The sequence below is a fragment of the Trachurus trachurus genome, assembly GCF_905171665.1.
Source record: "Trachurus trachurus genome assembly, chromosome: 18".
In the NCBI taxonomy this organism is placed as follows: Eukaryota; Metazoa; Chordata; class Actinopteri; order Carangiformes; family Carangidae; genus Trachurus; species Trachurus trachurus.
The window spans coordinates 20185159-20201844 of NC_139909.1; the positions used below are offsets into that span (position 1 = coordinate 20185159).

Below are 16686 nucleotides of genomic sequence, written 5' to 3' on the forward strand. Positions count from 1 at the left end.
CTAAGTCTTGAATTCATAATGTCCAAACACAATCAAGGGGACTAAAAGATTAAATAAGTGGGATTCAGTATTCCCTAAAAATATAGAGCATCCCAGATAATTTACTGTTTTGCTGTTCAGTGGCATTGTGAATTTTACTTTGGTGCAATTTATTATTCTTGCAAACTGTGACCTTTTTGTCACAAAGATTTTATTTTGGAGAACAACTTCGGCTACATATTTCAATGTGAGTTTTTGCACCTCAAAGGAAGCTACCAGTCTGATCTCCAGAGAAAGTTGTGTGAGAATCTTTCCGTAGGATGCTGGCAAAGGCGTCACTCGTGCCCCAGGCGTTGTAAACAGAGAAACCAAGTCCAACAGCACGGCAACAGTCAACATCCCTTGGCACGAAAATAAAAACAGAGGAAACAATCTTGAAAGCTCCACTAAAAGCAAAGTTGCCTGTTGAACTCCACTGGGGCTGCACACATCACATGGAACACAAATCAGTTTACTCTGTTTTTTTTTCCTTACACGGCTTTCATGCAACAAAGCGTCAGCACCATTAAAGTGCAACAGTGGGGGAGAAAGTTACATTCAAATAAAAATGTGTCTTTTCTTTTTTTTATGTTTTTTTTTTTTACTTGATCGCAGCAGCTTCAGCAACCTGACGGCCATCGTTGGTGGCCATTCGACCGTCAGCAGTGAAGTGGAGGCTACTGTTTGGCACTTAAATGACAAGGGTGTGAAGTGACAGATGAGAAAGCAAACACGCAAAGGTCAAGACCCCTCACATGCTGGAAGAAAGGGGAATTTGTTGTAATGTGAGTGCTTCATCTTCAGAAACAATGCCACAGTTGCGAAACTTAAGGCGCCGAAATGTTTCCATGTCTTAAGTTGTGTCACATGAGGATTTCTTTTCTTTCTTTCTTTTTTTTTCACGTCTATGTGAGAGTTGGCAACAATAACATGACCTGATTTTCATTCTTTATGCATCGAAAAAAGTTGGACCTGCCTGGCAAGATTCAAGTAATCGAGGAAGGATTTAAAGCTGTTTGGGTAAATAATATACCGCATATTTCAATATGATATATGGATTTGCACTGTCTTTTACCATTAATCCAGATGCTGTGATTTACTTTTTGAGCTTCTCTTCGTCTAAGCCTTACCTTCTCACCTCTCCTCCCCCCCTCCCTCCCTCCTTCTCTCCATCTCTCTGACAGTGGGAGACATAATCAGGTTTTGTGAGATTTGTGAGTAGATTAGCAGCCACCTTGTGTCAGATAAGAAGCTGCACTGATAAAGCCCTGTCCTAGGAGGCGCTTGGCTGTGATGAAACACCATATCTGACATGAGCAGATCTGTTAAGAACACAATTAAGACACTGTCTAGCCATATCTACTCTAACTGCAGTTATCCCTGATAATCCCGTAGTTCTGTGTTGGGGTGCGAGGTTGAAAATTCTGACTAAAAACGCATCTTCTGTGGAAAGTGATGACCTGGGCTAAAGGTTTGCCCATGCAGAGATAACAGTAGAGCGTATACTGCTTGATCAAACTGTAGACAGGCAGAAAAAAGTTAAGAAACTGCGTTGTTTCAAGGTGAAACTGATGTGGATTGAAAGCACTTGAAACAACCAGCCTGCTTTGGCCTTTTAATCCAATGATCTAGAGACAAACAGAACAGAGGAGGGAGTAAACAGCTTTTATCCATTACCCAGTTTATAGAGGCTTCTCCTAAAAAGGCTGTTTTTGTCCCCTTTCCCTCCCCTGGATAATTAAGAAATACAAAATAAATTCGAACGAGAAGCATACATTTACATCACGCTGTTTCCAGCCGTTGTCCATGCAGCTATAACCGGTCCGCATGAACAGCCTAAGCAGTCTGAATAAAACACCAGGTGAGAGCAGCTTAATGTGCCTGGATAAACTTGCCAGCCACAAATCCAAACCTCAAATTCCACTTCACAGTGGATGAAATGATAAAAGCTGCATGTGCGTCCACACAGCATCTGCATCACTGGCATTTATTTATGTTCTTAACAGCAGACGTACTCTGTGTTGATGGATGCATTTCAGATTATCTTCATGTCCTGCACAGCTGGAGTGAGTCTGTACCAACCCCTATCTATTAAGCCTCATAACTTCTGGTACATCTTTCTGCAAATAGCAGACTCGCCTCTCAAAGCCTTTTTTTTTTTTTTCCATATACAAGTCATTATCGGGATGCTTTTGTTACGACAAATGCCTGTACACACATAATACCCGAGATTGTGTTTTTGCACAATGTGCGTTTGCACTTTGCATACATGCATGATTGTATGTGTGCAGGTGTGCACATTAGATCTCCCAATATGCGAAGGAGGGAGGTGGAGTATGCCGCTGATAAGATCCATCACTTAGGGACTGATGGAGTAGGCATCCACGTGAGGGAGAGAGGCATAAAGAGTAGCATCAGTCACATAAGTTTTGATCCCAGAGAAGAGCAATTCCTCCTTTATCATCATGTTGAACCACCTAGCTGACTGTGAGAGTGGTGAATAGTAACATCAGTGACTAATAATAGCTATATCTGCATTCATCATTGTATATTATACAATAAGCAATTTTTCCTGGCCCGTGCTGCAGCAGACCTTCCTCGGAGATGCCCTTCAGGGAATCATTATCTCAGTAAAACGCCACAAGGGGGATGAGTGCTTCCATCCACAGCTTCTTTAACCCACATCCATTATTCAGAGGGAGTCTAGTGCAGACAGAGCTACGAGATCAAGAGAAGCCACTGAAGTCTCGTTCTTACATCTACAGATGATTAGGGGAAGTCTAATGGCCGAGGATAAAGCCATCATTAGCATTTTATTTATTATTTTGGAGACACGTGACAGCCCAGAAAAGGGCAACATGGGCGAAACAAATAGAACATATGAAGCTTCAATTTATTGCTATAGTATTGGATCCATAATTCATTGCACGGCTGTTAGAGGGAGCAGCACTACAGAGTGTGCATGATTAAGAAAGACAGTGTGCATATGTGCAAATGCATGGCTGGCAATGTTGTAGAGATGTGTTTCCCTTGGTGACTGCCACCGTGTTTGTCACATTATGCTCAAGTTGTTTTCTGTGTAATAACAGAAAGGCAATCTGTTGCTTGTAACTGGATCCCGCTTGAATGGGGTAGAAATGAATGAAACATGTGACAAGGTGTGATTAGTTATCCGCCAATCTCGCCGGGTGTTTGTTGACAGATGGGTCTTTTGTCGAGGTAATTTGTTCAACAGAATAACCAGGTAGATAATTACCTGTTGCTTTAGGGCCATTGTTGTGTTAAAAACATCCTAATAGTGAATGATCATTGTTCAGTAGGGCAACCGAAGGGGGGTCATTGTATGGAGTTGACCTGAGGCAACATGGGTTTCTCCTTCTTTCCTGTAATTCAACAGCATCATTTTTGCATATTAGTCCAGTGTGGTGCATATGGAAAATCTTACAGTAACTAATACTTAAATGAATTTGAATGTATTTCCCCCCTAGATTAAAATGTAAAAGTAGGTTTAAACATCCTACAAAGTCTGTTCCTACAGGCCTCACTTTTTCCTTAACTGCAGCTGCGTATAAGATCAGTTGCATCAGATTAGACCACTATTCATCCGGGATGCAAATAAACATGATAGGGCGTAAAGAAGCTGGAGCGGAAAGGGGTGTGACGAGGGTGTTGTATTACATGTCAAACCACCTGGAGAGGAGACTCTTAAGGCGCGCTGGTTCAGGGTGCCAGCGGCAGTAGAGAGTCTCCAGTCACTCAGAGAGAAGGCCACAGCACTTTGAATGACTACACTTGAATAACTGTATTGGACTTTGCGTTTGGTTCCCCCCTCCTCAGCAGATCAATGGACAGCAGGATGCGACCGCTCGGCCTCGCCGGGCACAGCGCCAACCCCCTCGGTGGCTTGCAAATGCCCCCTTCCCTCCTGCGTCCTCCACCTCTCTTCCTGCGCTCGTGCAACCCCGCGCTGGAGAGGGGATACCCCCGCACCCCGAAGTGCGCCAGATGCAGGAACCACGGCGTGGTCTCCGCGCTCAAAGGCCACAAGCGCTTTTGCCGCTGGAGAGACTGCGTGTGCGCAAAGTGCACCCTCATAGCGGAGAGGCAGCGGGTGATGGCCGCGCAGGTGGCACTGAGGAGGCAGCAGGCTCAGGAGGAGAGCGAGGCCCGGGAACTCCGGCTCATGTATCCAGGCTCGGGGATCGGAGGGGATGCTGGGATCCCTCAGGGGTCACCCGTAGGCCCGGGGGTGCCAGCAACAACCAGCAGCATTGCAGCAGCTCCCAGTTTTGATGTTTTTGGAACAGAGAACCACAAAGACGGTGAGTTAAAACGAAAAGTAGGCCTTTAATTTCTTAGATTATTTCACCGAATTAATGTAAAGAAAAACAATGTTTCAGTGTATATCATGTGTGGTGTTGTTAATAGAGAGGTATATTTAAGAGTTTTTAGTTTATAAGTTGCATTATTTTCGTATTTTACGCACAGCTTGGATGCAAGTGCACATGTGGCCATGCAAGCAGCATATGATTTTTAAACCACCTGTTTTTCTTCTATCCATGTTTCAGATGACAAACTCAGCAAGTACAACTTTTATAACGGATTCATGGGCCGACCCCTCTTCGCGCCCCACGCCGCGCGGCTGCCCTCTCCGAGCGGCCAGAAGGAGCTGTCTCCAAGCAAAGACAACAACGCTATGTCGTTCACCGATGACAGCGCGAGTCCGTCCCCGGTGTTCGATCAGCGCTCAGACCACACCGAGAGTCCGCAAAGGTCGCTCTCCTCCTCGGATCCGGAGTCCGGGAGCGAAGCGGAGAAACCCAAGGACTCCTACCCGAGTCTGGAGCGCGACCCCACCGACATCATGGCCAAGATCTTCCCCCATCAGAAACGGGACACCCTGGAGTCTATGGTGAGAACGTGCAAGGGTGACATTGTCAAATCCATTGAACTGGTGCTGAGCGCTAAAGAGAACAGCGCTGACTCTGATGGCCTGGCTCTGTCTCATCACCCCACTGCGCTCAGGCCATCTTTGCCTGGAGCGCTCGGTGCGCTGGGGAGCAAATCAGCTTTCTCCCCGCTCCACATCCCCCCGACAGCCGCCGGTGGAGACAGCCTGTACGGGCTCGGCCCTCGCCTCGGTGTCAGCCCCTTAAGGCTGGCCTACTCCTCTGCGAGCGGCGGTATGGCTGGTTTCATGTCACCATACATGACATCAGGACTGATGCCAGTGTTTCCACTGCGTCCAACCTTGGACTCCTATTCTTTCCCAGGCATGATCCGTGACCTATCCTACCTTCAGAGCAAAGAGTCGCTATGCAACGCAGGCCTTTACACACGGCTCAACGACAAATAACAAACTCAGTATATCAATATCACAACAAATGCTGATTCTCTTGTTAACTTTATTGTAAATTGGCTCTCAGAATTAACTTGAACTTGCTTTAAAGTGCCTCAAAGACAATTAAAGTGCCGATTAAACATGCTGCATTCTGACAATTAATGTTCTGTTTGTTTTTTATTGTGTATATTTTGTAATTATTGTTAATTTTTTAATAAAAACAGTAAAAGGTGCACATGTCTCTTTTGTGTTCATTAGTCATCTATCTATCTATCTATCTATCTATCTATCTATCTATCTATCTATCTATCTATCTATCTATCTATCTATCTATCTATCTATCTATATCTATCTATCTATCTATCTATCTATCTATCTATCTATAGAGACTGGCATATAGCCTAACTAACTAACAGACTTCTTTAAACCCATGCTCACATACCTACCTACTCACATAGCTAGCCTATATTGTGTGCATAATAAACCATCATCACACGAAGTAGCCTATCTGCTGAAAAGCACTTGCCCATCTGGTCTAAAGGAATTTAAGTCAAAATGTCAAAATTCAGATCGAACAGTTTTTATAATGTCACTTTACTATAATTAGAGTGTATTGAATGTGTAGAACCTGTTCATACAGGTGAAGTAGCCTAAATACAGGAACAAAATAAGTTCTGGCCCCTGTATCTTGTTGAAAGGACTTATAGACAACTCTATCTGCTGTGCATTTCACAGACTTCTTCCATGAACTGTGAAACAAGCAAAAAAAAAAAAAGCATATTTATTCACAAAATACCCCCCCCCCCCCTCCCCAATATATCGCCGTCTTCATCCCAGTCTGAATAAAACTATTTTCCTTTTTGCCACGGAAGCCGTCCTCGCTCGTGATTGGCCGAAGGAAATCCAATCAAAACCAATAGGAAGCCGGAGCCGCGTCACGTGACCGCTTGTTTCAGGAAGTCGTGGAAACAGCCAGTTTGAATGTCAGCTGCGTTTTTCCATGAGATTTAAACACGTTTGAGCGGGTCTTTTTTTTTCATTCCCCCTCCCGTGACACAGGGTGGGAGACAGTTTACACTTCCTACCCCCTGACATGCGTTTCCACGTCATTGTCAGTGTTGTCTTCTGCTGTGGTTTCGCAGACTCGCGGAAAGTAAGAGGGATATCTTCGTCCTGTAAGTTCACTGTCCCCCTACCACCTAGCTTGGAAGCTAAGTAGCTTCCAGCAAACATTGTTTTTATCCTGCAATATGTAGCATGTTGTAACCTCGGCAGCAGCAGCTCCTCAGACTACAGAACATATAGAAAGCTATTATGCAGTTGTCATCACTGCAGGTGCTTTCTAATAGCATAAATGTTGTATATGAAGGTAGCAACAATGACAGCAGCATGAGCAGCTTATTATAAATCTAGTTAAAGATGTGTTTTATCACAGGCTCAGATCTTCAGCACTACCCTTTTATTCATGTTTTAGATACAACATGTTGTTGACAGTATTTTTTCCTTTGGTTACTGTGTAGCTGCAGTCCCAAGGTCATCAGCATCAGTGCTTCAGTGTGTGTGGGTGTCTTATTTTTTTATTCTGTGACAGACAAACGTTTCTACAGAGAGAGGAAGTCCTTCCTGTGCATCGATGGCTCCAAGATCATCCCCTTTGAGCAGGTCAACGACGACTACTGTGACTGCGAGGACGGCTCCGATGAACCAGGTGAAACATCAACCAGTGTGTGTTTTTGCCAAATGTTTGTAAACTGTGTGTCCATCAGTTTTCACAGGTGCACTGTTGGTAATTACAGCACACAGACATTAAAGGGATAATTCAACATTTTGGCAAATTTGCCTATTGCCATCCCCATAGTCACAGGGCTAGGTTTATTATACCTTTGAGTATCAGTGCATGTTGTTTTGAGATCCACGGGGGAAAGAGACGTGAGCTGCTCAGCGAACACAATGGAGGTGAACGGTACAAGGTCCCCTGACCCTCATCAAACTCATCAAATACACAATCCAACAACTCCAAAATGCTCTCGTGGACAAGTTGTGACCTGCACATTCACCACGCTATGAGATAATAACGGAACGTCACGAGACAGAGTTGTTTTCCAGGCAAATGCATGGAACTACATTCCAGACACGGCTGCTGGGCGGAGTGATTTCAAAAGTGCAAGTAGTTCCGAGTATTTGCTTCATGTGTTGTAATGTTACATATTATACATGATTATTTCAAAGCGTGGCGAATGTGCAGGTCACAACTTGTCCACAAGAGCGTTTTGGAGAAAGCCCAGTGCTTTTTCGTTCTTCTAGCGTTTTGGAGTTGTTGGTTTGTGTATTTAATGAGTTTGATGAGGGACAGAGGACCTGTACCGTTCACCTCCATTGTGTTCACTGAGCAGCTCACGTCTCCGTCCCGTGGATCTCAAAACAACATACACCGATAATTAAAGGTAATGAACCTACATCTATGACTATAGGGATTATGGCAATAGGTGAATTTCCCAAAATGTTGAACTGTCCCTCTAAAGCTGGGGTAGGCAGGATTTGCTTTGAAAACAAGCCTACACATTCCTGATTGGTTGAAGGGCTGGCCCTACTCTGTCCTAACAAATCGGGAGGACAGAGTAGGGCCAGCTCCTCAACCAATCAGGAACACCCGACCCAAAATAGATTTGATTGTTCAAAGATACTGGGAGCTGTAGGCTTTTTAGGCTGCTGCATACAGAGACATAGAGAAACACTGTGATCGCCCCAAACACACAGACCTTTCCTTACTGATAGCTGAATGGGAAAACACAATTTTCTTGAAGAAAAGTATTTTGTTTTTAAAACAAATCCTGCCAGCCTACCCCAGATTTAATATTTGAGTATGTGAAATACTTTGTTGGAATGACATCACTGTAGACGCTCAAGTTTGCTTATCAAGGCAAGGCCGTTTTATTTGTATCGCCCATTTTTACAAAGGCTTTGTCTCAAAGGGTGTTACACAACATCATAAAAACATCCTCTGCCCTTAGACCCTCACATCGACTGAGGAAAATCTTTAACAGGGAAAAAAATGGGAGAACCGTCAGGGTGAGCAACAGAGGAAGGATCCCTCACCCAGGACGGGCAGACGGGCAATAGATGGTGTATACAGACAGGGAAGCATCAAGTGTACTTTATGGTACATTTGAGTAGTAAAAAGATGTTCACAACGCATTTCCCATGAAGTTGGCTTTTGGAGATGAATAATAAGCTTAATTGTCTGTCGAGTTACTTTTGGATCTCCAGCCTGAGCAGCAGATGCTTTATTATTAATGCCAATGAGGATGACTCAAGTTTTTGCAGCACAATCTTAAGTTTCTAGTCTACAGGCTATTTGAAGAGTTTTTTGGGTGTATCTACTCTGCAGCCAAACTTTATGTTCTGCCTGTTCCATACTGCAACAGGGGGGAGTAGGGGTGTTATAAAAATGTAAATCTAAACCACACACCTGTTGGTTACATAATCTGAAGTAAGATTTTAGACTGCAAATAGCTGATGCAGCCAATCCAGTCCAGTCCAGTCGGGAAAAAAAAGAGAGTTATATTGAGTATGTAGTAGTGTGTTACACAAAATACAGACTGTCACTCCTAAAAGTTGCAAACCAGTGACCTTTTTTATTTATTTATTTATTTTTTTGCCTCCGTGCTGGTGACTGCCTTGGCCGCAGGTATTATGTTCATCCGTCCTGTGTGTCCTGTGAATGCTGTGTCTCGGTAATGTCTTGAGGGAATTTCCTCAAATTTGGTACAAAAGTTCACTCGGACTGATGGATGAACTGATTCGATTTTGGTGGCAAAAGGTCAAAGTTCACTGTGGCCACGCAAAACATTTTGACCGTCGCTGAGGCACACTCTTAAAACGGCCTTTAAACAATAAAATGTCAACACACACACACACAAAAAAAACAAAACATAAAACAACAGCAAAAACATCAACATCATTGGAGCAACTTTTTCATCACACCAGCAGCTGGATGTATGTGAGTCATTAACATCATTGATTTAATTAATTTGTTTCTGGAAGTTATTTCATGATGTAATGTTGACCTTCGCTCTGGGCCTCTTTGCAGGAACGTCAGCGTGTCCTCGTGGTCGATTCTACTGCACCAATCTGGGTTTCCGCCCACACTACATCCCATCATCGCGGGTCAATGATGGCATCTGTGGTAAAGCTTTTTATATACTATCTATCTAGTTAGTTAGTTAGTTAGTTAGTTAGTTAGTTTAAGATTATTTTTCGGACATGTTAAAAGAAATAAAACATAATACAGAAATGGACAGACATAACATATAAAAACTTTGCAAAAACAACATATGAACAAAAAAAGAAATATATATATAGATATAATAAAAAAATAAAAGAAAATAATTGAAAAATAAAGGTAATTTGATTTTTTTTTTTGTTCATCTATATCTATATCTTGGGAATGTTTTTTTATGCACAAACAGTCTTGAGATTTTAATCAAAATATACGTAACTCCTCATTTTGTTGGGTAAAGGTGTGTACATGCTTAACATTCAGCTCTCTAACACACACACATACAGGCGTACACACTTCAGCTTTCCTTGAGAAACATCCTGTCCCTTTCCTCGAGGCTTTTCTCCATTCTGTCTTGTAAAATTTGCCGCACTCTGTGTCTAATCAGATAGTTTTTCAGCCCCCCCTCTTCCCTTCTCATCTACTTTTGTTCTCCGGGAGCTCTCCACTTTGGACAAAATCAATACATTCTGTTGTCGACATCTCTCTTTCAGCAGCGTTAGACGGCATGCAACTAAAAAAAAAAAACTGTAGGAATGAAATAACAGTAGGGGGATATCTCTCAAAGCTGCCATCTCCCTTTCCCTCCCTCCTTTTATTCTATTCCCACTTGTCTTCTCGTACCTTCCCTGCCTTGAATGGAGCAGCTTAGCAGCTAACGCATCGTCGCTTTTCCCTCTCCGACTGGATGTTGAGAAATTTTCATACTTCCTTTTTCTGAGCTCCACTGGTGACCGATGGGGTTCTGAGAAAAAAAAAAAAAAAATTGAGAAGTTTAACCCCGTGCCTGCTCTCTTGGGTTAAAACATCTGAGCAAAAGCCTGATCTGAGCACTTAGAAAACACCACGCGGCTGATCTTGTAAGCGGCGGATCTCAGGAGACCTTCTCTGAACCAGGCAGAGGGAGAGAGAGATGTATAAAGCAGATGCAAAGATCTAATCTCCTTCTTTGAGGATGAATAGTAACTGGCTTGATTAACATTATCGGCACTAAAGAGAAAACTCATTTGTCTGTTCCAGTAGTTTTAAGATAATTGGTGTGAGCTGAGTATATAAGCCATTTAATATTAGCCATACTTATTGGCTAATATCAAAAGTAAACACAATGTAGTTGGAATAGTAATGGAATAGTTCGACTGTTGTGATGAGAAAATCGCCACCAGTCTCATGTCTCAGCAGCCTGTTAGCTTAGCCTAGCTTAGCTTAGCTTAGCACAAATACTGGGACCAAATCAGAATGGCTAACCTAGCTCTGGTTTTTAATCAATTATTTTTGTGGGAACTAACAAACAAACAAATCTGTGCCATGTGAGCATCATAGATTTTGTTAACCCTGCATTTTTCTGCGCTTCATGTTTCTTGCTAATGCTAATTGTGCAAATTGTTTTCATCTGTTCATTCATCTTTTTTCAGTGTCAGTGGTTAAAACGTCACTTTTTAGGGGTAAATATAAGCCATATCTGAAAAATGAATCATTCTGAATTGGTCATAATGTCTTTTTAGTGCGTATTGAATTGAATATTAATCTGTGTTTATTTCCATTGTGAAACTGATATTATTATTGTCTGGAATAACCTCTCCTTGTTGATGTGTGTGCTCCTCTGTGCTCATCTATGTGCATTGGATTGGTTTCTCCTGTGTCTCTCGCCAGATTGCTGCGATGCTTCAGACGAATACAACAGCCACGCTCGCTGCCAGAACACTTGCTGGTCAGTGGAAAAACTGCGATTCAATATTTATGAAATAACACATGCAGATTTTGACTCACAATATGTTATTAGAGCCCCATGCATAGCTTTTTTATTTTTTATTTTTATTTTTTACGAATACTCATCCTGTCCATTCTGTTTTGGAAACGTGTTAAATGGTGTATATTGGGGGTGGGTGGTGGGTAATGTGATAGAAATACAGATTTTTCTTTGATCCAATTTGACTTTCAAATAAGGCTATTGAGTGTGATGGACTGTTGACTTGCTGCACCCATGTTGAGTGAGTCATTCTTTGTGCCACCAGGGGGCATGGTGTCACTGATTTTAAAAACTTCATGCGGCTCAGGCAGGCTGTCTCTTGCAATGTACTGTACATGCCTCACATACAGTGAGGAGTTCATCCATGACAAAGACACATCTGACTCACCACCGCATTACACATTCCTTTTTTTTTTTTTTTTTCCCCCAACGTAAATTGCACTCTCAATAACCCCCTCCCCCCCTCACCCAGGGGTGGCTCTCATGCAGATGATTTAGTGTCTTACGGATATAAATTACATACTACAGAGATCGTGGGCTGTGAATGAAAATATTTATAAGACCCTCAGACTCCTGCCAGGTCATATTTATCATCGTCTCAGTGCCGCACGCTCCAAAGATTGACCGTACCATGACGCTGACATGAAGCTGGCTGTGTAAATGCAACTTCTAATGCGGCATCCCACTTCTTCTGTTGACAGTTCTCTATTATTTAATCCGCCGCCATTCCCCCTCTCAAAGCCGTATACAAGCAGAGTATATCTCATTATGTTTTCACAAGGTCCACACTCATATTGTGTTTGCTAGACTTCAAAAACAATTTAGTTCAGCCACAGAGCATCAGCCTCCGTCTTATTTACTTTTCTATTTTCCCATTTGGATGCCTGCTGTATTGTGGGGGCCCTTAAAAATTGGATTGCGCCATCTCAATGACCGTAGCAGGGGTGGCCGATGTTTTCTCAGTAATGATGGGAGTGTGTGTGCATCCTCTCTCTCTCTCCGCTCTCCACTAGGAATCTGGGACAGAGAGAGAGAGCATACGTGGAGGGCCAGATGAAGACCTTGGACGAGGGTCTGCGACTCAAGCAGCAGCTGATTGAGGAGGGAGTGCTGCTCTGGAGGGAGAAGCAGGTACACTGTATTCTGCCGGAGTAACTACCACCATAGAGCATGTAGTTGTAAAGTCGAGTCTTCGGGGGTTTTTCCACTGAAAAGCTTTATCCTGTTCCTGCTGTGAGAACACTAGTACGTTTTTTTTTGTGTGTGCTGTTGTTGTTGTGTTGGGTTTAACCTGCAAAAAAAAACACACACCAGATTCATTAAGTGGTTTGTGAGGCAGCATATGTATTTAAACTTAGCTCCAGAGAGCTACAAAATAAATATGCTTACATTTACTCTGTGACAATACAGAGGAAAGTTTTCACGTAACAAAATAAAACAGCTTTGTCCGATGTAACACCAGGTTTTGTTTGGCTTGTGTTACAATGTATGAACAGCAAATCTAAAGCACAGGAATGTGCAATCATTTTAAGCTTTTTAGAAGTTTCGGTTTTAGCTGTACAAGTGAAAGGTATGGCTGATTTGGAAACAGCCTGAATCATCATAAATGTATCAGTTATGCATGACATCAGGTCCTGGATCTACCATAAATGATCCAATCAGCTCCTACAAACTGGCTATTCCCCAAATTTCCTTCAGTACGGTTTGTCATAGGGGCTCCACTGATGTTGTTGGGATGAACAGTATTGTCTGGGCAACTGCAATCATTCCTCAGTACAAACCTTTGTTGCATGAGTAAAATGTTGCATCAGTAATGTATATGCCCCTAGATGAAAATCCTGTAGATGCATTATAAATACTGGGTATAGTCAGAGCTCATTTCCATATGTTTCATATACACTACATGTTGCAATCTTAAGATCTGGGTGCATTTTGCTGCTGATTGTTTGGCCCAAGATACCACTGATCTGGAGTCTGACATTTTAGCTCTCATCACCTGTCATCACGTGTCCTGGCCAGGGCACTTAACATGTTGTTTTTATCTTCATCCTTTAACCTTTTTATCACGGTCGGCAAACAAATCATGCACAACCAACCCCCTAAAATTATCATAAAAATGTACCGATGCACTTTTTTACTCCGTTGGCTATGTTGTTTCAGCCATCCTCAATAGATTTAATTAACTTTTCACCTGGGCTACCTGTCATTCGGTAACAGTTGCGTTATTGCCTGGCTTCCTTGCTAACGCACTTGATTGATAGGGACATTGAGGTTAATTTGCTTTCATGCGCCTCACTCTGTGAATTCCTCGTCTAAATGAGCAGCCTCGCGCTCTATGATATTTTTTTGTGACCAAACATGTTCGCGGCACCTGCTGCCATAGGCATCTGCTGTGCAGTTTGCAGCACCAAAACCTTTTTTAGCCCGCTGCGCAGTCAGTCTCTGCCCTGTCGACGTGATACGTTCAGAACTGCAGACAAGCATTTTTTTCTAGACATTAACCTCCAGGATCGGCGTTTAAATTGATCAGATTATGCCATTTTAGCAGTACAAAAATATCAATATATTATGATTACATTCAGGATATAGCACAGCTCCTATCCAAAGAATTGTATTTTATACTGTCATCTATAACCCATCATATTCATCTCCTGCTATCAGGTGCATTCAGTTGTATATTCTTTAAGATGCTTCATTTGTGCCCATTTCAAATCGGTGAGGAGTGAATGCTGGGGGTAAGCCAGCGTTAAGTAAACAAATACCTGAGTGATCAAGCCCATTTTGAATCCACACGCTCAGTTTGAAGAGAAGCATAAACTGTTTTTTTTCTCTTCTCCCCTCTGCTCTCCATTTGCACATTTAGTTCAACAAGCACTAGGGCCAAATTAGAAACCGGAGCCCCGGAGTTCGGCGCAAATTAAATTGGTAAATTTGGCAGCTGAGGATGTCTTTAGATGTTTGTAAGTTGTATTTACTGCTTCAGTGCTCTCATTACTTAATGCGTTATTGTGCTTTAGGAAATACAAGTTGCCCTCCCACCACTGTTGGGTGGTCAAGTCTGCCTTCCCTTTTCTTTTTTTTTCTTTTTTTAAAGTGCATTAGTAACATTCATTCATCCATTAGCTATAACGCTTATCCTCATGGGGTCGCAGGGAGGGGAGGGTGTGTAGCATGGACACCATCCTGACACATAGAGACAAACAACCACTCACTCACATGCACACACCCACCAATGGACACTTTTAAAAATCAGCAGTTAAACCTAACGCACATGTCCGCGGACGGTGGGAGGGAACCCACTCCCAGGCCCGAAACCCAGAACCATCTGGCCGTGAGGCGACAGTGCTGACCACTGCACCACTGCGCCGCCCACATTAGTAATAGAAAAACTGAAAACTGTAAGAGCAGCAGATAGTGTGCTCAGCAGCAGCAGCAGCAGCAGCAGCAGTAGTAGTGGTGGTAGTATAGTTACAGCCATTTCAACTGAATATTAAAATGTTCATCGGGGATCCTGAAGGACGTATTGGCAGCTTGAAAATGTTGCTGCTGCAAATTTCACAGTTTCGACCTTCTCTGGACTGCCCTCCACCCGTCTGTTATTTTTCTTTGCATTGATTATGTGAGAAATTACATTATTTCGAGTACTTTGAAGGACTTTTATACGACAGCCTTTGTTAAATAGAGAAAAGAAGAAAAAAAAAGCCATGCTTATTTGAGATACGCCGTGAAAAATACAATTTAAAAGATATGACTTATTTCACAACAGTGATTTTGACTGAAGGCCACTTTTGTGCGACACACACGTGTTTGATTTGCCAGCTGATGGTCTCTGAGCGTGTGTGTGCCCTGCACCCTTCTTTTCTGTTCTGTTCTCTCTCCTTTTTTTTTTTTTTTCACATGTTTTTTTTTCTGCGGCGGCTGATTGGCAGATCGAGGCTGAAGTGTCACCCGGCTCTCCGAGCCCCGCCGCACATTGTGATCCTCTTCCCTTAGCGTGTCTCTGTTGATATGGCAGGGTTACCTCCGGGGCCTCGTCTCGGAAAAAAAACCTTACACAATAACTCAAAAGTGAACTCTTCCCATGGTTCAAGAGTTAAGGAAGAATCTGCCGCTAAAGAAACGGCAGACTAGAAAACTTTTTTAATCAAATTAGAATCCTTTTACACAAAGAACGCTGAGTGTAGCATGTCTGCACCGTGCGCCCTGGAACCGGCAGAAATGGGAATGCTGATGTTAATTGAATACTAATTGGTATTCAATGGAATCCTCTTTGTTGAGGTTTGTGATTATCTTTCTTTTGATTGACCTTCAAGGGTATTTCACGGTTGCACCTTTTAGTCCATTTAAACTGAACTTCATTTCCCTGTTTGTTGCAATTTGGGCAGGTCGAAACAGTAATTGTGCTTAGGTGTGGACCAAAACAATTGCACCAAGACCACTTTTGATGGGGAGGTGAGGTGAGGTGGTCCTGGTCCGATCTCTACACGAACTCTGCAGGGGGGGAGTTCTAAACTTGATGCGATCCCACCAAACTAGTGAACTTACAATTCTGATTTTGACATTTCCCGCAACCTTCTTCCTGTGTTTGCTTTCCTCCTCCTACTAATCGACCAATAATAATAATAATAATAATAATAAATTTTATTTAGAAAGCGCCTTTCACGCCACTCAAGGACACTATACAGCAGTTAAAATCATCAAGCACCAAAACACAGAATAAATCATCAATAAACAATACCAAAACAAAACACACAGCACGGAATAAACAACATTAAAAAGCACAGAATAAACAACAATAAACACATCAGTAAGAATGAATAATGAAAAGAACAACAATAAGAGGAGTGAACAGTCTCTCGTGGTTTGTAATGGTGCATTTTGGCAAATTGGCCCATTGCCATAATCCCATTGCAGTAGATTTGTTAACTTTATTTGTAGGTGCGAGCTATTTCGAGCCTCTGTAGCATAGCTCTGAGCAGCTCGCGGCTCTGCTCCGCTGTTCTAAAAATAGCTTGCACCGACAAATCAAGGTAAGGAACCTTCTGCTATGACTATAGGGATTATTGCAATGGGCCAGTTTGCCAAAATGTTGAACTATCCCTTTAAAGCCAATTGAACAAGTGGAAAATGCTACAAGTTAAAAGCAAGAGCAAATGAATTTAAGGTGTGAAAAAGCCCTGTAAGTGTTCATTGTAAAGCAGGAAATGATGCGCAGCAGTCGTTTATCTTCATTTCCTTCAAAAATGTTTCTCTCAAGCGTAACTTTGTTCAAATCTTTGCTCAGCATTTCAGAGGAATGTT

The 16686-nt window shown here is 42.6% G+C and overlaps 2 protein-coding genes across 2 annotated transcripts in view; both read left to right on the plus strand.

The window, feature by feature from the left end:
- Nucleotides 1–3862: 3862 nt before the first annotated feature.
- LOC311001789 (doublesex- and mab-3-related transcription factor A1-like) lies at nucleotides 3863–5374 on the plus strand (the record flags this gene model as incomplete). The annotated part of the gene is made up of 2 exons (XM_083992945.1): nucleotides 3863–4340; nucleotides 4587–5374. The coding sequence occupies 2 exons, from the start codon at nucleotides 3863–3865 to the stop codon at nucleotides 5372–5374; spliced, it is 1266 nt and encodes a 421-aa protein (XP_083849071.1).
- Nucleotides 5375–6324: 950 nt separating this feature from the next.
- LOC311001781 (glucosidase 2 subunit beta-like) overlaps nucleotides 6325–16686 on the plus strand; it is a 139155-nt gene continuing 128793 nt past the window's right edge. The window contains exons 1-5 of the mRNA XM_083992938.1: nucleotides 6325–6534; nucleotides 6951–7067; nucleotides 9450–9545; nucleotides 11289–11346; nucleotides 12399–12516. Of these exons, the coding sequence (XP_083849064.1) occupies nucleotides 6453–6534; nucleotides 6951–7067; nucleotides 9450–9545; nucleotides 11289–11346; nucleotides 12399–12516 (471 nt within the window). The 5' untranslated portion in view covers nucleotides 6325–6452. The remainder of the gene's footprint in view (nucleotides 6535–6950; nucleotides 7068–9449; nucleotides 9546–11288; nucleotides 11347–12398; nucleotides 12517–16686) is intronic.